Source organism: Triturus cristatus, chromosome 6 (assembly GCF_964204655.1).
Source record: "Triturus cristatus chromosome 6, aTriCri1.1, whole genome shotgun sequence".
NCBI classification, from domain to species: domain Eukaryota; kingdom Metazoa; phylum Chordata; class Amphibia; order Caudata; family Salamandridae; genus Triturus; species Triturus cristatus.
Genome location: NC_140589.1, coordinates 378784784 through 378811978, shown reverse-complemented (window position 1 = coordinate 378811978; position 27195 = coordinate 378784784). Strand labels below are relative to the sequence as shown.

Here is a 27195-nt window from a genome sequence, read left to right as displayed (position 1 = left end):
TGACTGTGCCAAGTGATATTCAGTGAGAACGATATTTTCACTAAAGTCAAATTATAGTTTGGTCTATTCAAATGCATGCTTGTTGGATAGTTATTTTAACTTTCCTTGCCGATTGATGATATAATGTTCTCTTTCCAAGATGTTAGAATTGTTGTATATTGGAGGCTAACCCTATAAACCGTATGTAAGATTGCTGCCCATGTTTTAGAGCACCATTGCATGCCAGTTATTAGGACTGTGCTCTGTTCTTGAGCCATGAAATGAGTTACTTGAATCATCTTTTCCACAGTCGTTAAAACCGAGATTCAAATCTGTCAGAAGACATAGATTGACATGTAGGCCATTAGCCTGACGTAGTTGGTCACCACACTCATGTTTTGCAGTGAAATGTAAAATTCTATCATCCCCAATTACAAGTGCTATCATCCTCAACTTCTCTTCTTCTCTTGCTTTTACCACATGTCCAGATACATTTCAAGTTTTTCTTAATTGCTATATTAAACAAACGCCATATTTAATCTTCCAACGATGTTTTGTTTCTCTCAATCCCAATCTTATAGCTTTCTTTTGACTTTATCATCTTAAAATTGATTTATTTTTACATGATAGCAATGATTTAATTATTTAGATTTTTCTTTATTTAATGTTATTCTTCATTCTCTGTCTAACAATTTACTTTAGTCAAGCACGCCTTAAAAGGAATCTATGTAAGCAAATCTTCACTTGCCAACCTTAGCAAAAGCCTATTTACAAAAACTGGATTAAGCACTAAATTGTACCTACATCTTCTGCGGGATCCATCGTCCTATCATAAAAATTCACAGTCTCTTTTCATTGATTTTTAATATGCATTCACAATTTGTGAGGTGCATTAAGTGCTGTCTCTCTTGTTGTGGGTAATTGCACATTATCAGTAGCATCATTTAAGTAATTCCTGTAGATACTTTTTCATCAATGCAATCAATCCCAGCTGGCTTCTGGCCATGAACAGTTTTGCATCTAAGACACACAGAACAGAAAGCAGGCATACTTTGATTTATTTCACAGTACCAAAATGGATCACCATAATCATGAGAGGGAGCTTATTTTATTAGAGTGTAAATTCCCTGTCCAGAAACTATGAATGGCAAGGCACATAGAGATGATAACCACCATTGCATGCGCGTCTGAAGAACTGTGACTCATCCTAAAATTCTCTGAGCTGGATACTAAAATGCTACTTTTTTGGGTTAGCTGGTATTTATAAGTGGTACTGATTGGCGATAGAGTTTATGAGAGCTTTTTCATCGATCTCCTTCCTGAAAGATACTGCCCATTTCATCTGATCTGTTTCAGACCAGCTGAAGAAAACGGAATACTAGAAAAAAATAACTAATTACGTTTTTAATCAAAAGGATCTCAATCATTGCTATGTTAATCTCCAAATGATTGCTTTTTAAAGTGATGGAAGAGACGCCTCAGAATTTAAATTTGGATTTCAAGCTAGCTCTCTACATTAATCCCTTACATTGACCCCTCTCTCGCAGAGTGTATAAATGAAATAATATGTCATAGATAAACTATTTTTAAAAACATAACCATCTACATCTCACACCTATTCTTTTGCCATAAGCTCATCTAATCAATATCGAGAGTTTAACTTGTGTTATACGCTTTTAAACATTTTGGATCATACAAATAAAGCTTATACGGTTTGAATAGCTTGAGGAGATACATTGCTTTGTCTTTACATTATTCATTCTTTCCTTTTTTTCCTTCACTAGCCTGTAATGTACCAGCTATTAGCTCTCGACCTTCATGACATGACTGCCATGAATGGTGAGCAGCAGTCTCAGAATGTATCATTACTTAGTGGTTTCTTACTTTGGGTTGTACATGAGTTAAATGGCTTCCTACGAGAGGGTCATTGCCCTGATAGAAATTGAGAATGGAGTATAGTTGTTACCCTGGTAAGGTAACTACTAGCTAGATGTCATATATGCCACACCCCCCTTGATGTGAAAGATTCAATTGCAAATTTTGTAAATAATTTTATCCATGAGATTGCATATCACGCTACCCGTAACACTATCAAAGACACTGCAAGGAATGTATGATTTAGTGGTTTAAGTATGTGTTATTTAATTATGTTTTAGTTTCAGTTGGTGTTATTTTTTGGTATAAATATTACGAGGTTATAAGCATTGCATTTGTCATGCTAGTTTTGGTTTGCATGGATGCAAGTTATCGATTGCAGTTTTAATTTATAATCATAATTGTACTTTAACTGTGGGTATTAAGTGAATTTCAGAGGGTTTTTTAACATATGTTAAGATGTTATAACAAAGGCTAACCATAACTTCACTTTAACCTTGGTTTTATTCAATTAATTTTTGTGGTATTTTTTTTAATCATTTGCTACATCCAATTTCTATGAAAGTATACCCTTCCCCGCTGCGCATGGCCTAACGCCAGGGCTTGCGCCAAAACCCTTCTTTAGCGGTTAAACCCAGGTGTGCACGCTGTTTGGGTAGAATGCATGGTCAGGTCCTATGACCAACCCCAGAGAGAGAGAGAAAAAATTCAGTAACAAAAACGAAGGTTAAAGTAACGTCATATTTAGGTGAAAATGTCAGTTAAAAAATACCATTTTAAACTTTCTTAAAAAGACTGAATTTTACCAGTTATAGTTAACTAAAAATACTGTAACTCTCGTCCCACCATGCACAGTGTTGTGATCATTGATATAATTTTAGATGTCATATTGATGTTATGAATGAGATCATAGAACATTTCATGAGTGATGTAATATGTGAGGTAATAAGCAGTGCATGAAAGGGACTAAAGTTTTATTTATTATTTCTTAGCTACAGTGTTGTGTTATCTGTATTTGTAAAGTGCACTATCACCCACAAGGGTATCCTCATGCTGAAAATGTAATTTCCCATGAGATGTAGTGACTCCTGATGTAGAAGTAGAAAAATGTACCTTCTATGGAGTAATGATTTGTGATGTAGAGCCCCCGATTTAGGGCTGAAATTGAAGGAGAACTATGTGATCGCTCACTCTAATAGCTTTAACAACTATAGCAGTATTTTTGCATACTGAGCAGCATCGACAACACACTATCGATATGATGCAGAGCCTTCCATAACTGAGTCCTTTAGACACATAAATTGCATAAAGACCCCTGGCATAACAGAGAATGATGGGGGGCCCTGCAGAATGTGGTGAGGAGGAAACTGTCTCCCATTTCTCACAAATATAGACATTGTGCTTAATGCGTCCTCTTGGAAGGTGGGGGCCCCTTGAAGGGTGGGGGACCCCCAGCATACAGGGGCTGCAAGGGTCTGTGTTTCACCACTGGTAAAGACTTGTGTCCTGAGCTGCCAATGCAAAGTACTCTGTCACTAATACTACAAGGTGTTGCCAGTTTTTTTCACGTTTGTTTCTTTCTCTCCTCCATCTGTTTGATTTGCCCGAGCAAAGGATTGATTTAGTCAGCATGAGACCCAGCAGAATAATGGAAATATTTATCATATTTTCACATTGGGGCAGCTAAGCAAAGAATAGCATTAGCATGCCAATGCCCAATTCCAATTTTATCTTAATTCTGGAAACCTTAAAGTACCATACTCTCAACTGCATACATTCCTAATTGCACATGCTGCGTTGACAAATGACATCCCTGTTTTCTGTTGCAGCTTTACTGACCTTGTCATGCTTAGTCTTGCCGGTATCTCTATACATAACCACTGCTCTGGTTGTTAGGCCCTGCCAAATACCACGCATCAGGCGTTAGACTAACGCATTTCATTGTTGTGGACCGCATCACTGCACTGAAATGGAAAGTCACGCATTGTAACGCCTCCTCAGCTACCAAAGCAGGAGCGCTGCTGATGCACCATTACTGGCTGAATTTAAGCTGAAGTGGAAGCGCGCAGTCACGGTGTGCACTTCTGAGTGCTCCCGGCAGGCTTGGGGGTGCGGGCTCAGCTGCTGATACAATGTAACATGTTCGCCCCGCACAGCGCTGCAGCATTACTGATACAACTGAGTGAGCTACGTCTGTAAAGGTGGGGCCTGCCGTCCGTGGTGCGAGTGGGTGCTGGCAGCAGTCCATGAGAAAGTTGTGGCTGCTCCCACTGCGAAATCTAATGATGAATCTCGCAACATGATCCGAGTCAACCCCACACTAGCATCTGAGTGAACCTGGCTGCAGGAATGGTTCCTCAGCTGCAGACTGCCCAGAGCACACTAGCAGCCCTCAGAATCAATCAAGCCCGGCGGGCAGTGTTACAGCTGGGGGGGGGGGGAGGAGGTCACGCCCAGGAGATTCCAAGTTGCAGGCAGCAGCTAACAGCAGGCATGTTACTGAATTGCTACTCGCTGCAAAGAAGTAAGGGCCTAGAGTCAATCAATCTATCAGCATTTGTAGACCACGGCACTGTCACCCCTGGGGGTATCTGGGTGCTGCGGTGCGAGGTCTCTATAGAAAAGCCAGGTCTTGAGGAAACCGGGAGAAACAAGCAGAAAAAGGCAAAACAGAGGGCAGAAAACCAAGCAAGGAGAAAAGGCAAACGGGGCAAAACACAGGACAGAGAATGTGCAGAAAAGGCAAAAAAGGACAGAAAAACAAGCAGAAAAGGCAAAACAGAGAGCAGCAAAGGCAAAAAAAGGGCAGAAAAACGAGCAGAAAACGAGCAGAAAAAGGCAAAACAATGGACAGACAAACATTTGCAATGCAATTGTTCTCATGTTTGCGAGAGTTTAAGCTATTGGCCTTGTAAGTGACAATGTTGTTTATTTATCTGTTTTGATAATTAACACATAACTAAAAGGCATTGTCATTTACAATGCCAATAGCTCAAACTCTTGTAAATGCGAGACCTATTGCATTTTAAAGAAGCTGCAGCCATTGTCCAGGGCGGCTTGAAAAGTGAAAGCGCGCATGGTGCGCTGAATGTTGCAGCAAAGAATGTCGTGCCTGCAGTATGAGAAACTCATTAAAGAAAATAGTGCTTACAGTAAATAAGACATACCATGTAACAACCAAAATAAAAGGGCCAGTGCTCATGGGAGGTTACAAATGAAGACAAGGTGGTACTAAGGAGGGACTAACAAGCCTATTAATGAATCAGAAGCCAGTATTTACAAAGGACAGTGACACAAGCCATTGACAAATATGGGCGGTGAGTGGGGCGGGGCTTCAAGTCCATACTCGAATACAGCACGCCATGCAGAGCAGCGCATGCGCTGCCCAGACTCGACCTAAAAAACGACTAGTAAAGGAAAAATAGCTAATAAGAGGGCAAAACGGAAAAAACAAGCAAAAAAAGGCAAAACGTAGGGCAGATAAATGAGCGTAAAAGGCAAACAGAGGGCTGTAAAACAATAATAAAAAGCAGTACACAGAGCAGAAAAACAAGCAAAATAGAGCAAGAAATGAGCAGTGGAGGCACAAGAGAGGGCAGCAGGTAAACAGGCAGCAGAGGATAATGGACTGCGGGCAAACTGGACAGAACTGTTGCAGGGGGAGCTGGCTCAAGGTTTGTTACTGACTCCAATGCTTATGCTGCTATTAATGCTTAATAAAAATTGCTTTTTAGCATGTGGTCATGCTTATTCATACTGCCAACACTTCTGTCTCACACATAATGAATGGCAGGAACTTTTCTTTGACAACTGCATGTGGCGATGCTGGGCTCTGAAGGTGCAAAAGGCCAGGATTCCTCAAGCCAGCTCAAATTGCTCTTCTTTGATTTCACCACTGCCCTTCCTTATCTCACTTTCCCAGCCTGTGGCAGAGGGAGACAGCTCAAACCTAGCCTCTGCTGCCTCTCCTCCTCCACCACGCAGGATTGAGTATAGCCTGCTATGACTCTGCTGTATTTTTAGTGCTCTTGCCTCAGCTAGGGTTGCTCCTTTCCAAGAAAAAAAATACTGGCCAGTTGTTATTTTAGAGCTCTGCCCGGTGTCCATCCCAGATGAGTTGGGCAGCCTTTCAAGGGCATTGAGTTACCCAGCCTGCTGTAAGACTGAGTGACAGTATAATCTCCTAGTTGCACTCGCTATGCTATAAAATGTGCTTATTAGGCTAGTGCGTAGTCATAAATGATCAGATCACGAGATCATCTTCTGAGTAGCTGCAGTGCCTGCCTGCCCTCGTTTACTGAGAACTGCAGTCCATCACACAGTCTGGTGCCTTGCAGCAGTTTAAAGATTGTTTTGAGGTTCTCTTTGCTCATAATGGTGTAATTTCTGATATGCTTTGTTCTCTGGTATTCTTCTTCCACTTTATTCTCTCTCTTTTTTCTTTCTTTTCTTTTCTCTTCTCTTTTCTTCTTTTCTTTTCTATTATTCTTTCTCTTTTCTATTTTTGTTTCTTGTTTTTGTTGCTTTTTCCCTTTTCTTTTTTCATCCCTTTTCTCTCTTTTTATGCTTTGTTAAACCTAATAGTTTTTTTTTTACAATTTGGATATTTCTATGTGGGTCATCTTAGTAACAAACTTTTATAAAACTAAAAAAAACTTTTTTAACATTGTTTGTGATTATGTATAGATGTTTTTATTCATGTTGTATTGTCTGTATTATATTTGTGGTATTGTTGTTTCTATATATCATTTTTAGTTTCTCTAAATTGAACCTAATAAATGAAGGAACCTCTTGGATTATCTTGGACTGGACTGTCTGACTTAATTTCGAGTGCACCTTCCCTTTTCTTTTTTCGTGTAATTTCTGATATGCATAGGTTTCCCTCGTCTTCATTGCTTTTTTATCCTCGTGAAAAAGTGTCACTCATAGTAGTTGAAAAATCACTGTGTGTTCAAATCTTTTTATTGAATTTTCTGCAACACAGGATATACAGTACATATGCATAGATGTACAGTGGTAATATGAATAAATATACAGATAGAGCGTGGAGTAGGGATACAGAGGGGAGAGAGAAGTCACTGTAGGATTTGAATTGGGAGCATAGCTGGTCTATTGACCTTTGGAGATTACCAACAACAATCGACTACTATAAGTTGTGCATATCATTAGATTCATGTTGTATTAGGTCGTAACAACAGTACATCACAATAATCATGAATACATATTGACAACGTTATGGTACCCACTGTCTACATATTGACTGTGATGAGGCGGTAATTGGAGCACCAAACGTTCTAAATTGGTTATGAATTGGATATAAATCCTACATGTTAGAATAAAAAAGTGCAAGGGCCCTGTGTGGGCGGGGAGGATATCGGGATAGAGAATGTGTTATATTGTAAATTGGCTGTGAAAGAGAATGTCTTTAAAAGAGTATAGCACTCTCCTGAGTTAATTGTTTACGGTGGCTTGTATCTAAGAAGATTGGTATCCAATGAGTCCCAAATTGGTCTATGAGGGGAGCGCCAGGGGGAGAGTTGTAGTGTCACGTTATCAGCACCTCTAAGGAAGGTGATGCACTCTTGCCACATTCAGAAGGAAATCGCCTTGAAGTTCTTCCAATTATGTAGTATCAGTTTGCATGCTAGGGTAAGCAATAGGTCTATTAGATGGCGATCGCCATCAGTTTTCAGCTGATTGCCTAATGGGCCGAGAAGGATATATGAGAACTCCCGTGAGGGGGTAATATTGAAAGTGTGTTTAATGCAGTCCATTATTTTTCTCCAGAAAGTCTCTAAGATTGGGCATTCAAAAAGCATATGTGCTAGGTTGCCTTCATTTTCATTGCAGTTCCAACAGTTGGGATTAGGTGTGAGCCCTATTTTAAAAAGTCTGGAAGGTGTCCATTATGTTCTGTTGATAATTATATATTTAGTTTGTGATAGTGATGGTGATATCTTATTGGAAAAAGGAGATTTGTTATTGTGTTCCCAGTCAAACACCACATTTCTAGTGTTTAATTCCGTTTCCCATTTTACTTGGTTGCGTGAAGAGATTTGTTTATGTTTGGTGACAGAAGTTTATATATGCCCGAGACTATATGGCCAGCTCTAGTTAAGTGGCCTAATAAGTTAGGCAGGGATGGAGCTATCGTCTTAAGGGATTTTTTTTTAGAGATCTGAACTTTGAGTTGCAGTAGTTTGGTAAAATCCAATTATGTCAAATTGAATTGGTTCTGTAGTACTGAGAACGGTAATGGTGTTGAGTCTAGGTATAAATCTTCCAGTAGATTAATTCCACTATTCAACCAATTTGACCAGAAGATTTGGGAGCTATCAATCTTGATACTGGGGTTGTTCCACAAGGAAGTAAGATTGGAGTTTTGTAATTTCACATCTGATTGTGTATCTAAGCTGAGGAGGGCATTTTTTGTGTTTTGTATAATGTTCTTTGAGTGTGGTAGGTGTGTTGTATGCATAGATGCCATAGCTGCGAGAGGAGCATTCTCAATGAGAGATCTTTCTATGGCTAGCCCAGACGGTTCGTATACTGGATTGTTGATGAACCAATTGGACCCCTGTTTGCATAGGAAAGCAATTTGATAATTCCTGAAGTTAGGCAAGCCAATTGCACCTTTGTTTTTTAATAATTTAAGCTTCTTCAGTGAGATTCATGGCTTCTTCCCTTGCCACAGGAAATTATTAAAGGATTTATCCAATTTGTTTAGAAAGTCATCAGATAACATCATTGGTAGCATACTACTGAGATAGTTGAGTAATGGAGTGACCATCATTTTTAGTGTTTCCACTCTACCCCACCAAGAGAGGAATTTAGGTGACCATGAGTCGAGAAGTGAGCTAATATTTTTATTTAAGGTTTTCTCGTTGGTATGTAGAGTGGTTATCAGGTCGTTTGTGAATTCTAGCCCTAAATATTTGATGCATCCCTGTTGCCATGCTGGACCGGATGAACATAGGATGTCCCTATTGCCACAATGATAAAGAAGCTTAACTTCTGATTTATCTTTATTGAGAGAGTATCCCGACACATCCGACAATTGTTGGATTGACCTCATTAGAGCTGAGATAGAGGAGGAGGCATTATCTGTGACAATAAGCAAGTCGTCAGCCGCCAGTTTGATCGTAATTTTGTCAAAGGTGATCCCTGTGATGTCCTGATTTTCTCTAAGATGCTGGAGAAAGGGCTCTAGTGCAAGGAGAAAGAGTGGAGGAGAAAGAGGGCAGCCCTGCCTGGTACCTTGCGTTAAATTGAAGGAGGAGGAAATTATACCTCCCGCTCTGACTCTTGCACTTGGTTTGTAATACAAGGCCGTAGTCCTTTTAATCAGGTTGTCCCCTAGATTAAATTTCTCTAACGTTGCACATAGATATCTCAAATCTACCTTATCGAAAGCTTTTTTAGCGTCTAGTGTGATCGCTACGGTGGGTGTATTTATTAATTTAGCTTTTTCGATAGTATGGAACAGTAATCTTGTGTTGTCACTGGATAGTCTATGCTTTAAGAAGCCGACTTGTGAGGTGTGTATCAGTTTTGAAATGTATTGTTGGATGCGTTTGGAAAGGATTGTGGCATAGATCTTGCAGTCCAAATTTATCAGCGATATCGGCCTGGTACTCTTCGGTAGAAGAGGATCTTTCCCTTCCTTGGGTAATACTTTTATAATGGCTTCGGCTGGGGTGCCTATGACCTGGCCAGATTCGGACAAGTGTTTATATAATTTAGTAAGCGATGGAACTATGGACATGGAGAATGTTTTGAAAAATTTGGCATTGAACCCATCTGGGCCTGGAGCTTTCCCAGTTTTGAGATCTTTAACGGCCTCCAAGATTTCTTTGTCTGTGATCTGTCCATTAATGGAGGATTTTTTCTTCCTCTGTGAGAGACGGTTTTTGATGCTATTTAAACATTTTATGCAATTTGAATGGATAACTTCAGAATTTTCTTCATATAGTTCCTGGTAGAATTCTCTAAAGATTTCAGATATTCTGTCAGGATTGGTAGTAATTTTACCATCCTTATCTTTCATGGAGTTAATAACATGTCTTTGAAGGTTAAACTTTAAGTTTGATGCTTGTGATTTGCCCGCCTTATTAGACTCACAAAGTTGAATGCTTTTCTGTTTATTAATCCGGATTCCAGCACGTGTACTAATGATTTTGTTGTATTCGTATTTCTTATTTAGGATTGTACCGAGAGTATTGCTATCTTTGATAGTGGTATGAATTTTCTCTAGTTCTGTGATTTCTTTCTCCAATTGAGTTAGTTTGGAATTGGCTTCCTTATTCATGCTGGATCTTATCTTAATTATATCACCTCTTATTGTGGCCTTTAGAGCTTCCCACCGTGTGAGATCTGAACTTAAAGTGTTTCCGGACTTTTTGCTTATTAAGGTTATGACTCCACTCTTTTTGCCATTCACTGCTGAACAAACAAGATCTGGAAATTGGTAACTTTTGAGGTTTAGGGATTGTGTTTCGTCAAGTTTAGATTTCTGTAAGAGGATGACATCCCCCCTTTGTTTGTTGTCCTTCTCTTAACCGGGTGATTGATCCCTTTCACATTCAGGGATACTATTTTAATGGATTTGTTTGTTCCAGTTATTGGGGAGTATTGTGATTGGTGCTAGTGAGTGATCCTTTTGACTTCCTCTGCTTGATGAACAGCCCCGCAATACGATCACCCAGGATCAATATTGTTATGAGTGTGTTAAGCCATAAAATGTATTTCTTTCCTCTGGATAAGGTAATCAAAAATAATAAATAGAGTGTAGGGAGTAAAGTGCAAGAGAGCATAAGAAAGATGTGCTGCAATCCCAATGAACCCCAACACTTACAAAACCCCTCTCCCTCCCCCCTCCCCCAAACACAGCTTATGGACATGGCGATTAGAGGAAGGACTGCTCCTTTAGGGTACAGACTACTAAAACTATTAGAATGTTAACACAGTGACGAGAGCCACATTGGATAGCGTAGTACTAGCATGTGACTAGTACATAGCTAGAGTTTATATAACTGGAATGTATCTTCCGATAAGAAGTGAGCTTATAGCTATTAGCTAATGGCTATCAGATATGTTATCATCGCGTACAAGTAGCCTATAATTAGTAATTAGTGTATAACTAGGTTGATACCAGCTAGACAGATTACAAGTAAGTCGTTTCCAGCATAGAATAAGCATATGGTTATTATCTACATTGTCATATATAACCAACATTTATCACTTATCATTATAACAAGTACTTATCATTTATAATAAAAGTTATAAATTTGACCTTAACTTCTAAGTATCTGGGTTATGAGGACCCTTGACAGATCATCAGGCCGTTTTCCCCGGATCATGCAGCTGGTCCCTCATAGCCGTCTATTGCCACTATGGCGTTGTGGGCTTGACGAAAGTTGGCCCTGTGAGGCATGAATCCTGCCTGGTCCAGTTGCACCAAATCAGTTATGTGTGGCAGTAGGCGATTGGCGAGCGGCTTAGCCAGTATTTTGGCCTCAACATTTATTAATTGGGCTAGTTCACCTGCTCGAAGTCTTTGATCCTACAACCATTGTACCGTCATTAGTTACTGCTCTTCCTTACCGCATATTGGTTCACCCTTCGTAACCCGATAAATACTTGCTTAATGTATTATCACCCGAATGCAATTGTCCTGTAATTATGTGTTCAGTCTTGTTGCTTATTCTTATTTGATGTCGATCTTGCATTTATGTCCATCCTTCCATCCTATTGTAAAGCGCTCTGATATCCTCCGGGATCTTGTTCGCGCTATTTAAAACTTTATAAATAAATAAATTGTGGAAGCGGTCAAAAGTACTCATTTGAAGACATTTGAAGTCACTTGAAGCCATGCACTAGGAAGGTACCTGTACTCAGATTAAGAAATAGGGAGGATAGAACATAAAGAATATCACACAAGGATTTACATTTGATGAAATAGAAGGTCGGTCTCCCGTAGATTCTCTGGGCTAGGTTCGTTGGTTGGTATCAAGTCTTGTTGTGCTGGAGGAAGGCGTTTCCATCTGGAAGTCTTCATTATCCTCCAGAAACTTTTTGAGAGTGTTAGGATCATTGAAGACATGTGTACAACCATGAGCAGAAACTGGGCCAGAAAATGAACCTTGAATGTTTGTGCTTTTCATCTTTGTGCGGAAGGCAAGAAAGCCTTTGCGAGTTTCCACCGTTGTCTTGGAATAGTCCCGGGAGATATAGATTATAGACTGACATTTTTTAAATGTCACACTTAGCAATCTGAAACCTTGGCAGCTATGGTTGCTTCTGTTGTTCATTGTGGTTTTGATTTTGTTTCTCAGAACAGCAGAAACTGGCGGGCTGCAGTAGACTTAAGTGGAAGACTTCTGAGCGCTCACGGTCAAGGTTATGGCAAGAGTGGGCAGCCTACCAGTCATACTACTGATTCACTTCAGGTGAGTTCACATTTTCTTTGTCTTTTACATGTTTGCTAGTAGGATTTGATGTAACTGTGTGTTTGATCGTACATTTACTAGGATGAGTTCAGAAAGCTCCGCCCAGTCGTATTATCACAACTTATAATAAGCGAGAAAAAACCTAGAACAGTGCAAGTTTCATTCGCTCGGTAGTAAATGACTGAACGTAAATTAAGCAAAACAAAAATAGTAAACATTATGTAGGAGAAAATGCCCAACTTCTGTTGTAAAGGGTCAGTTTCTGGGGCTTCTTGTACTTCTTAATCATAGTTTAGCAGTTTATCATTTTTTCCATAATTTATGTAGAAGTGCCGTGTAGATGGGAAAACAGATGTTTTCCAAATATTCTGTCATATAAAAGTCCATGTCACTAAGTAAAGGTATTCAAGGCCTTTTCAGTGTAAAATTTAGCTGTTTCCCTCTGATAGACTAAACATGTTTGTAGTGTGCGGCATGACCATGTAGAGAGGCAGCTAGACCTGCCTCCCAAGAGCACCTGGACAGTTGGAGCTTTCAGTCATCAAAATGATAATTTAAAAAAACAATGACCTAAATACCCAAGTTAATGTAGTGTGAATCACCTGCTGGTCTGGAGACTATACCATGGTGAAATATCTGGCCCAAAGCAAGCGAACAACACATCAGCAGTCTTATGACTTAGGGTTGTACAGGTATAAAAAAAATGGTGCTGTGGTAATGCAAGGAGATAACCGGCTGAAGGAATGGGGTTTTATTGGTATTCCTTTGCCGGGTGTGAGTGGCATCATTTGACTGTTGGCTTTGGCATCTGGTGGTATGTAAAGGTAGAGATTTGGAGTGACGCAACCTTGGACACATCAAACCTCCTTGCTTAAGGGGGAGGTAGACTGTGAATGTGCAAAGGGGTTATGAGCAGGGGACAGTGCAGCAAAGGTCCTGGGCCTGTACTCACAGTGTTGAGCAGCATATCAGGCCTGATTAGGTAGAGTGAGTGCGTTCCTGAGCTTAGTGGTGTGGGGATGAGTCCCCACTGAGGTTCTTTATAGCACCATTAACCACTGCTTGGACACTATTAAAAGAGGCGAGTGTATTGAGGAATATTTTCGTACGAGATTTGTGGCCATTTTTAATATGCCATCCCTCAATCATAACAACTCGGCTGATAAATAGCTGGGCGGTGAATAGAATAGGATAATCCATCTTTGCTGCACTGATAAACAGCTAGTACTACCTCATGAATTGGAGTATTTAAAATATGATTGTGGAAGCATGGAGATGACTTTGCAGAGGCTGTTTTCACTTCAGGCTTCAGTGGGCATCTACTGACTAGAATACCACATACTCTTCATCGTTCTTCTACCCACGACACATAGTTCAGTACATAAAAATATACATTTTCAAATATTCATATAGATCACATGTATAAATGTGAAATTGTTAAGTTGAACAATCCTTCTCACTTTCCCGCCATGGCTCCTGAATCTACAGGCTGCTTTGCTATGCTTTAAGGATTGAATCAAGAACTCAACATATACTTAAATAAACTTTAGAACAGGAGGAAAATAAAATATAGTGTAATTCAGACTGCAGTGAAACAGCAACGAACAGCTCATAGGATGGGAGAATCCGTCACACCCCTTGCCTCCCACACATATATTGAGCCACCCTGTTTGAGTACTTAGAGTTTCCACAAAGCAGGAAGAAGTATATCCCTGGCAAAATATTTGGTGGGTTGTCACATTCTTAGTAGCATGCTTCTAATGACTGCTTACTAAATATCTGTACTATCACCACTGTTCTTAAGTTTCCTGCAGTGAAAATTAGAGTGGAGGACCTAGAATATTTATTAAAATATTGGAGGGTTGGGATCTCCATTGAAGACAATGACGTTTCTCAGGGCTCCTAATGGCTGGTGTAAGGCTTCTGCTTCAACATTCCAATGTTTGTCTTTCTGTTTCTCCATTTTTAATTTAGAACATTCCACCCTCTGGGTGGAATTTCACACTCTGCATCAGGAAGGTTAGGTGGTTGGCATTTCCTTATAGCATTATAGCCCTTCTGTCTCGGACTATACCGGTTGTTAACGGCCCACTCCCTCATTATAGCCCCTTGCCTGCAGTTTAGGACTATAACTTGGGTTCAGGGCCTTGAACAACGGGTACAGCCTTCGACAGCAGGCTATAAGGCTATAGTGGATAATTATGCACATTGGCAAGCAGAACTATTTGCAAAATTCCAAGAGTTTGAAATGAAATTAGAATGTCTGGCTGACAATATGGAGGGCAGTGAAAATTGATCCAGGAGGATTATCTTTCGTTTTTGGAATTCAGCTGAAGTAAACTAGAAGTATTTGTTATGGCACTTCTAGAAGACTTGCTGCAGGTTGCAAATTTAACAGTGTTGCCTATTTTTGTTACCTTACACTTCTTAGTAAGTCCAGTCTGGTATGGCCCATTTTTAGGAGAAAGAGCATTAAGTAGCATGTACATTCCTCAGGGCGCCAATGTCGTGCACAGGAGTAGCACAGAAATATCTCCTTGTAGCTAACTGCTTTCTGCATCAATGTTAAATGCCACTAAAGAAGGGTTAGGAAATCCATCGGAAATATTGTACTCGGACTTTGGAATGCACACATGCTAACAGACCCAATTCATGCAGGAGACTCCCGTCTCCCTCCTAAAATTGCCGATACTTTAATATAAGTGAATGGGGAAAATACATGCACCCGATTTTTTCTCAGAATCTTCCATTCTCCAGTTTTAAAATATTGGCATGAATGGGAATGGCGAATGTTAGGTATCTTTGACTGTTAACAGTACAAGCAACTCCACAAGTTAACCATTGCAAAAACTCTTTATAATACTGTTCGCTATTACCATACAGTAATGTCTAGTATCAGCACCTTACCAAGTATTAGTTATGTGGTAAATCATTTAGTGATAAATACTTTTTATAGTTATATAACATTTTTCAGAATCTATAAAATTATATTGAGGCTTGTGATTGAGCATGCTTACCACAATAATGAAATAAATGACCGGATGACCATCTACTTGAAATTGATTCATTGTGAGGGCACCAGCTTGTAGTCTGATATTGTGATAACAGTCACAGCGGTGATTCTGAGTCTCAACTGCTTGCAGGTATCAGCTATACCGCATTGATTTGCAATGGAATGTACATGCCGCACTGCTCGTTGCTACAGCAACCTTGTGAGAGCATGAGCAGCTTTTAGCTAAAATTAAAAGAAATGGCCACTGGGGAAAAATAAACAACGCAACATAGGTAAGGCCCTTCAAAACAGTGATACAAAATCATATGCACAAGAGGATGAACACGGTATGTGAACCCAGAAACAAAATATAACAAGCAAAGCAACGATAAAAGTGAATGCCAAACAATTATGTCCATCAAGGATTACTACAGCATGAGAGCACTGCTGCGCCCAGTGTTCAACCCATGCAGCTCCACAGACATGCACAGCAGAAAACAGATATAAATACATATGTAAAACACCAGTCTTTCCTTGTCAATCAGTAGGGAGACATTCCTCATAGATCACCCGTAAAGTAATATAGAAATCGCCTTTGTATAAAATTACAGTCATTGAGGAAATCATCAGCTTTAGATTGGTCAGTAATAGACAGAGTGTGAGCCCCAATATTTAAATTTATCTAAGTAAAATATAATTAGTACTTATCTTTTGCTTTGCCTTTGATCCCTGAAAAAAGTTTACTTTTGTCAACTGTGCCATATGCACTAAAACCTAGTGTATGCTAAAGACCCTTATATCCCACAGGTCTCATCCGGTGTCATGTCCATTGAAGTCTGGTAATCTTCCAAGAACACTGCAGCGGTGCTGAAGACACCTAGTGCATGTCCAAGGCAGGTGGCACGTAGGGCGTCAGCAGTAAAGCAGAACCATCCTGCGCCAGACAGCCTCTCAGTTGCACCGCTGGCTGTCTCACAGTTGTATGATTGGCTGTGTTGTAGTGCTGTCCTTTAAAGCAAATCCATCTTATCTAGTTATTTGCTTAGTTAGCAGCATCGTTGTTTGTACACAGTTGATGCATTAATAAATAATGTTAATTCATGAAAAATACAGTTTAGGTTTGGGACCAATGCGCTATTGACAGCGATAGAGTGGTGAGCACTAACATGTAACGGAAGACTTGTAGTAGTAGGAGTTTTTTTTAACATTGGACAGCTTACTGTTCTAACTTTTCTAGTGTTAGCGTATTCAATGCTTTTTTGAACTCATACAAAGAAAAGATGGCTTGGATGCAAGGGGATAAGAACTTTCCACAGAAGAGAACCTAGGAGGTATTGTATTGCACCTGTACTTATATATTACTTTCTATACACCCTTGCAAAGCCTAAAGTGCTTTCTGGGTGGCCCACTTGTACTATATATATATATAGTGCGTCATACCCTAGAATTTAGAGGTGCCACAGGGTGGTTTTGTTGTGGCCAGAAGGTTGACATTTGGGAGTCCTAAGTTAGGAACTGGTGTGTAGCTCAATAGGGTTTTGGAGAGCTAGCTAGTGCCTGGATCCTCTAACAATAGTATGTACTCCTTTACAATATGAGAGATTCTATCATCATACTTTTCACAAATGTATGTTAACAATATGTTAGATGAAACTTGCTGGGGGGGAATTTGATACAATACCGGGCAAGACCTGGTTTTCCAGGGCCAGTGAAGGAAAATTGAAGTTAAATTGATCAAAATATTTTCAATATTGTCTGCATGATGGGTTCTAAGGTCAATAACATTATTTGAGAGCCATATATTATCACTAGACTGTTTGTTCTTGATGAAAACAAAAGGTTTAGAATTCGGAGGATAGGCAATACTTAGCCATTTATGGTTATCATTGTATTTATTTTCACATCACAAATTAGAAGGGCAATAAGTTGCTAGGATTTACAAAGTAATAGGTCCTTCTCTGGTTTCATATCAAAGGAAGGATGGATACTCCCATTGGAGTAATGACGACGAGTGACTGCTGAAATGAGTTGAATATGGTCAATAATAACAATCAGGACATGACAAACATTTAGAAACTAAATGAAAAACCCTCTGGAACAATAGCCTTATTGCCTAGAAGTGAGAGGCTAGATGGCCTACCTAATTTCTTCTTCTGTTACTGTAATCTCATGTTTGAAAACTCTGTGTCTGAACTCCTCCAAATAATAGTTTTGATGGGAGGAATTTATCACTTAATATTCTATAGGTTTTGTAAGATCATGTTTATTTGTTTTTTCTAGGGCAGTAGGCTTTGGTTGTAACTCTAGCCTGTGGCCGGGGGACCACAGGACAAGCAGGGCCTACTGGACCACAACTGTGGTGGTTGGCGTCATTTGGTTATGGTGTCTTCGGGTCTGTCCTACTATGGCACTGAAACATGGGCTAAGTGCACCGCTTCTGTACTGAATACGACCGGTTCCATGTTCTAGATCCTCACTGGTACCTCAGGTCGATGGGACTTTTTATCAGCATGCAAGTGTAGGAGGAAGGAAATAGTTAGCGGATTAAACATTTCAGTTCCAATTTACTATGACTCTTAAGAATCACAGACTCCCAATTAAGTTTAGTGGATTTATTACAAAGCCAAAAATAATTGGACTACAGGCACCTCAAAGTAAGGGTGTAGAAATACATTGGAACTAATAGAAAACCAAACCTACAGATGAAATTAAGGCGGTGCAACATGCACAAGATAATTAGTTCGAGGATCATGATACAGAAGATGACTGAGCTGACATCAAGATTCCCCTTCATTGGAAGTTTGTGGGTATAAAGTTTTAATCTGTCCTTACACTACCACTAGCATGGCATCCCTACATAGCATTTCTCAAGGCAAGAACTTTTAAGGTGTCAGCGTGTGAAGCCTTCCTAAGAACTCTCTTCACATCAGTTGCGTCAAGTAGCATAAAGCTACAGAGCGCATTCCAAGATGCTCTCTCTCACAAGGCAAGGCAGAAGTCCCCAGACACGTTCCCTAGTTACGATACATCACTACCATAGTTAGTATCCCATGATCCTTTGCAAAATCACACCATCCAGTCAGGCCACCTCCTCATAGGTAACTTTCCGTTAGGCAGCGATTCTCCCAAGCTTTGGCGAGATGACCTTTATTCTTAGGCTTGCTCCTATGAGAAAGTACAACAGTTTCTCATTATCAGTATCAACACTCAATGTATCCTCCTTTCCCTAAGCCTAACTCCTAAAACAAAGACATTATTCTAACCAACAAGGATGATTCTTCCACCTGCAACAGAAACGTGAGAAAGAACTAATCCAACATGCACATGAAATTCAACTATTAAATCTAATGTGAGAGCTTCCTGAGAATATGCATTTCAGGCCTACAGAAATTGGCCAACATAAGAAATGGCACAGAGGCCTTCGAAATTACATATAAATGAACACTTTTTGCTGAACACTCCTATCTCGTCACATTACATCAACACATCAAATATGTGGAAACTTGTCTGCAGCATACACAATTTCTACACATTGTTTTCAGCTGAACACATATGAATTCAACGTTAATTTGTTCATGTTTGCATAAAAATGTCCATATTACACCACAATTCACTTTATTATAGTTCACGTTCTACTATCCCAGGTTAATACGACAAAAGATTATGGGCCCGATTCACAGAACTAACTTAAGACAAAATCCTAAACTTACTACTATTTTGGTATTCACAGAAGGCACTTACTCATTTTGGTATTCACAGAAGGCACTTACTCATATCGGTATTCACAGAAGTTAGGAGTCCTAACTTTAGGACTCCTAAATGCCTTCTGTGAATACCGAAAGTCTTAAAATTAGGATTTTTCTTAGTTTAGTAGTAGTATAGTTAGGACTCCTAACTTTAGGACTCCTAAATGCCTTCTGTGAATACCGAAAATCTTAAAATTAGGATTTTTCTCAATTTAGTAGTAGTAAAGTTAGGACTCCTAACTTTAGGACTCCTAAATGCCTTCTGTGAATACCAAAAGCCTTAAAATTAGGATTTTTCTCAGCTTAGTAGTAGTAAAGTTAGGAGTCCTAACTTTAGGACTCCTAAACTGAGAAAAATCCTAATTTTAAGACTTTCGGTATTCACAGAAGGCATTTAGGAGTCCTAAAGTTAGAACTCCTAACTTCTGTGAATACCGAAGTGAGTAAGTGTCTTCTGTGAATACCAAAATGAGTAAGTGCCTTCTGTGAATACGAAAATGGTAGTAACTTTAGGATTTTGTCTTAAGTTAGTTCTGTGAATCGGGCCCTATATACGGGTTCAGACTATTTGTGGTTATGTTGCATCACTACAAATGAAAAGTGAAATTTGCGATACATCAGTACTCTACTCTCCAAGTATTGAGAGTGAGCATTCAGTGGCTTCTCAGGAGTTAGATTGGGTAAGGGACGCAGAACTTAGGCAAACAACAAATACTGGGTAAGGGACTCAGAACTTAGGCAGTCAAACAGATGTAATATTTCATTGCCCCGCCCCATACTTATTATATATATACTGCCTTCCCGGCGCGCCTGCCTGGAACATTGATACGCGCACTCTGGTTTGTGCGGCTGAGGGTCTGTCCAGCTGTGGATCTCGTGAGCACTGGGGGTCACTTCAGGAGTGGTCATATGTACATTGCGCCCTAACTAAGTTGGACCTGAACAGTTACTGAGACCAATGTGGATCTTCCTGTGGAGTAATGGAGGGTCTTTCCCTGCGGGCCTGAGAGCAATTGTGGTCTGGGGCTGCTGCTGTTTGGAGATAGTGGGAACTCTTCGCACAGTTGACTGTCGATGTGGTGGATCGGTTGGCTCTGGAGAGGCCTGCAATATCACTGACCCCCAGCCATCGCTGAGGATAACATGACTCCACCTGCGAGAGGCCTGGGTGGACTGGGCTTGGGGTGCTTTGTCTGCTGGGGACCCCTTACCTCTCTTGACTGTTTTTACTGGCTTGCTGAGATCTCCCTGATTATTCTCCCTTGTGCCTGAGTTGCTTTTTCCACTAGCCCACGTTAAACACGATACCTTTCGCTCTGCTCGCAGGTCAGCAACTGCACAGGCGACCACGTTAGAACTGGGGGTGTGCCTATAATCTTTGTTGATGACTCTGAGGACTCTGGAGACCCGAATTCTCTGATTAACTGCGCAGCGGGGGGGCTTGGACCTGGCAGCTGAGCTTGTAGTCACACTTATACCCCCTCCCTGCTGCTGATAGCCTCCCGCTGGGGTAGAGCCATACAGTTTGGGCTATAGCTGGACTCTACCCATATCTGGCCACACCACCTCTAAAGCTTGGGCGATATCCCATTCGGGGCTGTTGTGATACTGTTGAGGAGAAGTACCTAGTTATGCCTCCTAAAAATAGGGCCAACAAAGACCCAGACCCCATTTTGACCAGGGATAACCCAGTCTCTTCTTTATGGTCCAAATCCACCTCGCAGCCTCAGCTTGCAACCGTATCTTTGGATCCTGGAGCGGACAGGGCCCAGCCTGATGCACCGATTACTCAGGCCTTTATGTCCTCTTTTCTCCAAGAAATCAAAGACGAAATAGGGTCTCTGAAACAAGACTTTAAAGCCGATCTGCAGGATATCCGGAAGGAAGTCACAGAAATTGGTGGATGGGTGGACGATCTTGAGCTCATCCTGGATGCCAGATCGGAAGATCACGAAAGTCTATGGCGATGAATGGCGGAATTGGAAGACCAAAATATTAGCCTTCAGCTTAAGCAAGAGGACCTCGAGAATCGTAATAGGCGTAACAACCTACGTATCAGAGGTGTTCCCCAGGGGGCGGAAGGCAAAGACATCATGGCCTTCACGGCAGACCTTCTCCAGGCGATTTGCGAAAACGAAGACACGTCCCCACCCAACCTTAACAGAGCACATTGGGTCCTGGGCCCCAGAAATCGTCCGGACTTCATTCCGGACATACTCACAAGGGTCCACTTTTTAGCTGAAAAAGAAGCCAGCTTGAGAAAAATTCAGGGAGCCAAGACCATATCCTATAACGGTTATTCGATCCAAATTTTTCAAGACCTAGCCCCTGCCACTCTCCGGAGGAGGAAAGCCAGTCACAGACAAGCTTCGTGAGCTTAACATCAAGTATCAGTGGGGCCATCTTTTTTAATGCTGATGTTCACCTGGGAGGGCAAACAGTGTGCCCTTCGCTCACTGAACGAGGCAAAACAGCTCCTCCACCTTACACAGGAGTCCGGGGATGGAGATAATCCCCCTCACGGGTGCTCTGGTGGGCCTCCCTCCCTGGAATGGTCCACTGTCCCACCGCGTAAATACAGGAGGTGCCTTCAAGAAAGGGACTCCTCCCAGGCCACACAGGAGATCATCGGCCACATCTGATCATTGAATGAATCTTCCCCGCAATCTCGATCTCCTGAACATAAGGACTGATCTGTACTGGAAGTGCCCAGCTCTTTGTATCCTCAATATCTAGCACTGTGACCTAGCGTTTAGGCCAACCTGAGAGACCTTGGATTCCTACCACTGACCTTGCCTTGTCTTCGCCTTGGGGAGAGGTAGTCCCCCACGGGGGGAAATAATAACGTCATACGGACATATTCACCAGTGTCTTGAGCCTTTTGACCTCATCACTGCCCACGATGGCATTGGCTTTCCTGGAGGCGACCCGACGGTGGGGGACTGCTGGGTGTTACCTCGCAACGGCCCGTTGGAAGCGGAGACATAAGGACTTGCCTGTGCCTGCCATCCCCCCTTCCTTTTCCAGGGTCCCTTTGAAGAGTGACTTCTTCCGAATAGCCCGTCCTCTGAACTGTGGGCTATTCCTATCAGACATTGACCTTGTCTGGCCCTGTTGGCCATCCCCTGTGGGGAACATTACTCCCCCCCCCCCCCCCTCCTTGTCATTATCCCTGAGATGTAAATGTAAATGTAAATGTAAATGTACAGGAATTTATATAGCGCAAATCACCAAGCGGTCTCTAAGCGCTTGCTTAGGGAACCCGTCCTGGTATTCCCCTGTGAGATAACCCAGCAGGGCATCCACAAGGTGAAAGCCAGGCATCCCGCCGCGAGGGGCCCATGTGGAGATTAAGCAAGCTATTGCCCAGAGTCGCAGAGTGTGAACCCATGAATCGAGTATGCACTGGAGTGAGAATTATCAAGTCCATGGACATTTATGGACTCAAGACCCAGCCGAGCCGGGAATTGAACCCTGGTCCCGGGCTGACCTCTGCTTCCAGGTCTGCCTCCTCTAACCAGTGAGCCACACTTCTCCATGCGCTTCTATTGGGGGGTTGCGGTTGGGTACTTTCAGCCTCGGGTGTTTGGCTGTTGCTGGAGGAGACCATGTGGTTTTGACTGTCATGCACACGCTTCTATCCATTCTACTATGTGGGGGATCTGCGAGTTGGGAAGTCGAGATTCCAATGTTACTTTGGCTAGGCATGCTACGCGGGGCATACTCTCGGACTGTCCATGACCAATCTGTTTAAAGTACTCTCGCTTAATGTTTAGGGATTAAACTCCCCTAATAAGAGACGTCAGGTCTGGCAATACCTCCTCCTCCAGGATCCTGATATTATATTTCTCCAAGAGACCCATCTTCTCTCCTCTGACATTCGCCTAATGTCACATCCTAAATATCCAACTCCATACTGGGCCTGCACTTCTACTAAAACTGCTGGAGTGGCCATTCTATTTAAAACCGGTCGGGCTGGGAACTCCCTAAGTTCACAAGGGACAAGGATGGGAGGTTTATGAAAAATCAAATACACTGGGATAAGAGACCCCTAACCCTTGTAAATATCTATGCCCCTAACCAGAATCAAGACGCATTTTTACGCTCGCACCTAAGCGGGCTTCTAAATCCGGCCAACACAGCGATTCTCCTTGGGGGTGATTTCAACCTGGCATGGGATCCTGATTGGGATTGCACTGCTCATTCATATCAAGGCACTGGTGCTATGTCCACAGCTCTTAGAAACGCTATCACTGATCTAGGACTGCTTGATGCCTGGAGATACTTACATCCAAAGACTTTTCATTCTTCTCCCACGCACACCGCTCATACTCCCGAATCGACAATTATTTTCTCTCTCTCCCTTTACTTCAATCTTTAGCGGCTGCAGCGATATCTGATATTTCATTATCCGATCACGCCCATATCTCGATATCACTTCAGCCCCCCAATCCCCAACACATCACTCAACCTAGATGGGGACTACCCCTTCAGGCCCTACGGGACCCAGTCAAACTTGCTGACATTCGGAAAAAGATCGTAGCCTTATTCATCACAAACATCATTTCTGACGCTCCGGAAGCTGTCAGATGGGATGCTTTAAAGGCAACCATCTGTGGAATTATATCCTCTATTGTGATAGCCAGATCCCGAGAAGCCTGTCTTGTAGAATCCTCCTTCACTAATGACATCAAATCCCTACAACGCAAGGATCAGCAACAGCCCACCTTCATAATAAACAGCAACTTGCCGAACTGCGTGGCCAGCTCCGCTTACACCGCACTAATAAAGCGGAACGGTTCTTACTCACTCTAAAACAAAAGTTTTACTCGGGGTGATAAGGTTGGGGCATGTTTAGCCTGACGCTTGCGGGCCCAAAATACGCAAGCTCACATCTCCAAACTTCTCCGCCCTGATGGTACCTGGGCCATATCGGAGCTTGACAAGAGCTTAACTCTTTCAAACTTCTACAGGGATTTATATGTGGATGAACCCTGCTCTCTAGAGGACATGAGGGCCTTTCTCGACTTCTGCCCTTGGGAACCTATCAGCTCTCACCACACGAAGATACTAGACAATCCCATTTCTTCAGAGGAAATAGCAAAGGCTTGAAACTGCTTCCTACAGGGAAAACGCCTGACCCTGATGGCCTCCCGGTAGTTTTTTATCGCACATTTTATCCACAGCCCCAAGATCCTCTTCTCCAGCTTTTTAATAGCTTCAAGGATGTCATGGGTCTTACTCCTACTATGTCCGAAGCTGAAATAGTGCTTATTCCAAAACCGGGGAAAGACCCTTCCCTATCTACTTCGTATTGCACCATCGCCCTTTTAAATACAGACGCGAAGATTTATACTAAGATTCTCGCAAATCGCTTGGAACCCTTTCTCCAAGGTGTCATAGACCCAGACCAGGTTGGCTTTATTCGCCACAGCCAGGGGGTGGACAACATCCTCCGAATAGCCCACCTGATTGAAAAAGCCCATTATATAGATATACCTGCCTGCCTGGTGTCACTAGACACTGAGAAAGCATTTGACCGGGTGGACTGGTGCTTTTTCAGGGAGGTTCTTAAGAGAGTGGGGCTGGGCCCCACCATGATCTCCAGACTGATGGCTCCCTACACGCAGCTTACCATGCGCATTCACATTAACGGCTGCGTTACCTCCTCGATCCCTATACACCGTGGCACCAGGCAAGGCTGCCCATAGTCCCCTCCCCTATTTGCCCTAGTGGTGGATCCTCTGGCGATCGCAATCCTCTGCTCGTCTGCTATCTCTGGTTTTCCCAGGGGAGGACATGAACATAAAATTTCTCTCTTCGCGGATGATCTCCCCCTATCCTTAACTACCCCGTCCTCTTCTCTCCCAGCATTAGCCGCACTGTTGCGCTCCTTTGAGGGAGCCTCAGGTTTTAAGATCAACCTAGCCAAATCTCATGCTCTTAATCTCACTCTACCAGCCTCGGAGATACGAGAACTACAAAATCTGATTCCACTAAAATGGTCTGATAAGTCGTTATGGTATTTAGGCCTATACCTGACCCCTTCGCTCTCTTCCTGGACTTAAACCAACTGGCCTAGTTATAGATGCGCCGTCCGGGAAGAGATTGAACCTAGCCTGGCTCACTCGGGGGTCTCGTCCTTGTAGTGCATACATTGCCACTCCCACAAAAACAGTCCTAGAAATATGGGACAAATTGGCAATCCCTCCGGGCTTGACATTGTTCCCTTCCCCTAACACCCCCATAGCACGTAATCCCATCTTTCCTCCTGCTTTGCAACCTCGAGCCTTTAGTGCATGAACGGACGGCGAGTGTCGTATAATGCAGAATTTATTTCAGGATGCTAAGTTTATCACGTTTGACCAGTGCAAACAGTCATTCCACCTTACCGAGGGGGCTCGGTTGCAATACTATCAAATTTGCCACTGGTTACTCTCTCCCACCTATACACAAGGAGCGACTAGACAGCTCACTGTCTTTGAGACCCTAGTTCGCAGTTTTGAGGGCTTGAGGAGCTTGATTTCCCATACTTACAAAGTTCTGCAACATTCAAAACAATGAAACATGGACCTTGGGGAAGAGGTCCCCCCGAGAACTGGGAAAGATTGTGGCGAGATATCTCTAAAAGCTATCAAACCATCCATCAGCGCAAGTCCGCATACAAGCTTATGACGCGATGGTACTTTACTCTGGCCCGCATACAGCCGATGATACCAAACTTTCCCCCAACCTGTTGGAGGTGTCAGGGAGATAGAGGCGACTTCATCCACATATGGTGGACTTGTCCCAGTCTGACATTATTCTGGAAAGAAATCCTCAGTCATATCAAGAACACTGTGGTATTTCCTATTCCTATCTCTCAGATACTGACTCTGTTCGGTATCAGACCATCAACATTGGTAGCCATGACTCAATTGGATTGGCTTTTAATATCACAGATGCTAGGAGCAGCACGTCAATCCATAGCCTTATTTTGGAAGAAGCCCAACCCTCCACCTATTGCCACTTGGTTCCTCCGCTTATGGCATGTTTTAGCCCTCGAGCTACTTACTGCCCGTATTAACCATACAGACACCAAATTCACCCGCACCTGGAAGCCATTGATTTAACATCTCTCCCAGATAGAGCACTCCCGCTTGCGAGCTTTACAGCTCTTTGACGACACTCTTGTGCCCTACTCTAGAAGTCTCCATTTGGCTTCCCCTACTCCTTTGGAACTGTAAGGAGATGTCTCACATCCCCCCCTTTGTGAGGCCTTAACCCCTTCCTCTCAAGATCTCTTAGGAGCACTCTCCCCTTCCTGACCCCCTTATTTGGGGTTTGTTTGCCCTTTCCTTGTTTGTAGTTTGATATATACATTTACTATCCTCAAAAATGTATTACCAAAAACATGTACTGGTGAATACACGTACAAAGTAATGTATAGACTTGCATACACCCTATTCAGTTTGTCTCCCCATTAGGGTTGAACTCACACAACTATTTTGTATGGATGCGTCACTGCATGGAGGGCTTCCTATTAAAAAAACTGTGCCCAACTATAACCCTTGCTGGGGAAACTGTGTATTACCTCTCCTTTTTCCTTATTTTGCTCCCATATTCTGCCTTGGTTTGTATTGTAATGTCTATTGCTCATATGACTTAATCAGTATATTCTGTCATTTGGGATGGGTTTCTGTTTTTTGCTTCATATCTTCTACCTGTTTGTTTTTTTCTGCTTTTTTGTATATTCAATAAACAGATTTAAAGATAAAATGGGATAAAACTAAAACAAAGAGTTAATCATCAAGGTAACTTTTCATTTTAATTTTCTACAATTTAAAAGCATTCCGAAGCATCATTTTATTCAAGCCTCCAGGACTTTTATTTAAGAGTTACATACTTCCTTCAGTTCTTCACCTCTGTGACCCAGCCTGGTCCATAAATCTGACTGAGCACTGCTCATTGTCAGAGCCTGCTATCTGCAGCCTGATGATAATAATGTAAAGTAAACACGCATTCTCTTAATGTTAAAAGACAAATGTGATCCTGTTATTTAAAAATGAACTCCAGGCTGCATGCTACTTTGAATGTGTCTGGGAACTACTGGTAGCTCAACTGGACTTGGTAGAGACACCTGCTCTATTACATGCAAAATTATCGTTCAGAGTCC

At 42.0% G+C, this 27195-nt stretch overlaps 1 protein-coding gene across 2 annotated transcripts in view; it reads left to right on the top strand.

The window, feature by feature from the left end:
* TRAPPC12 (trafficking protein particle complex subunit 12) overlaps nt 1-27195 on the top strand; it is an 820049-nt gene that overhangs the window by 300612 nt on the left and 492242 nt on the right. For both annotated transcript variants that reach the window (XM_085610773.1, XM_085610772.1), the window contains one exon: nt 12189-12302. In XM_085610773.1, coding sequence (XP_085466899.1) covers nt 12189-12302 — 114 coding nt within the window. The remainder of the gene's footprint in view (nt 1-12188; nt 12303-27195) is intronic.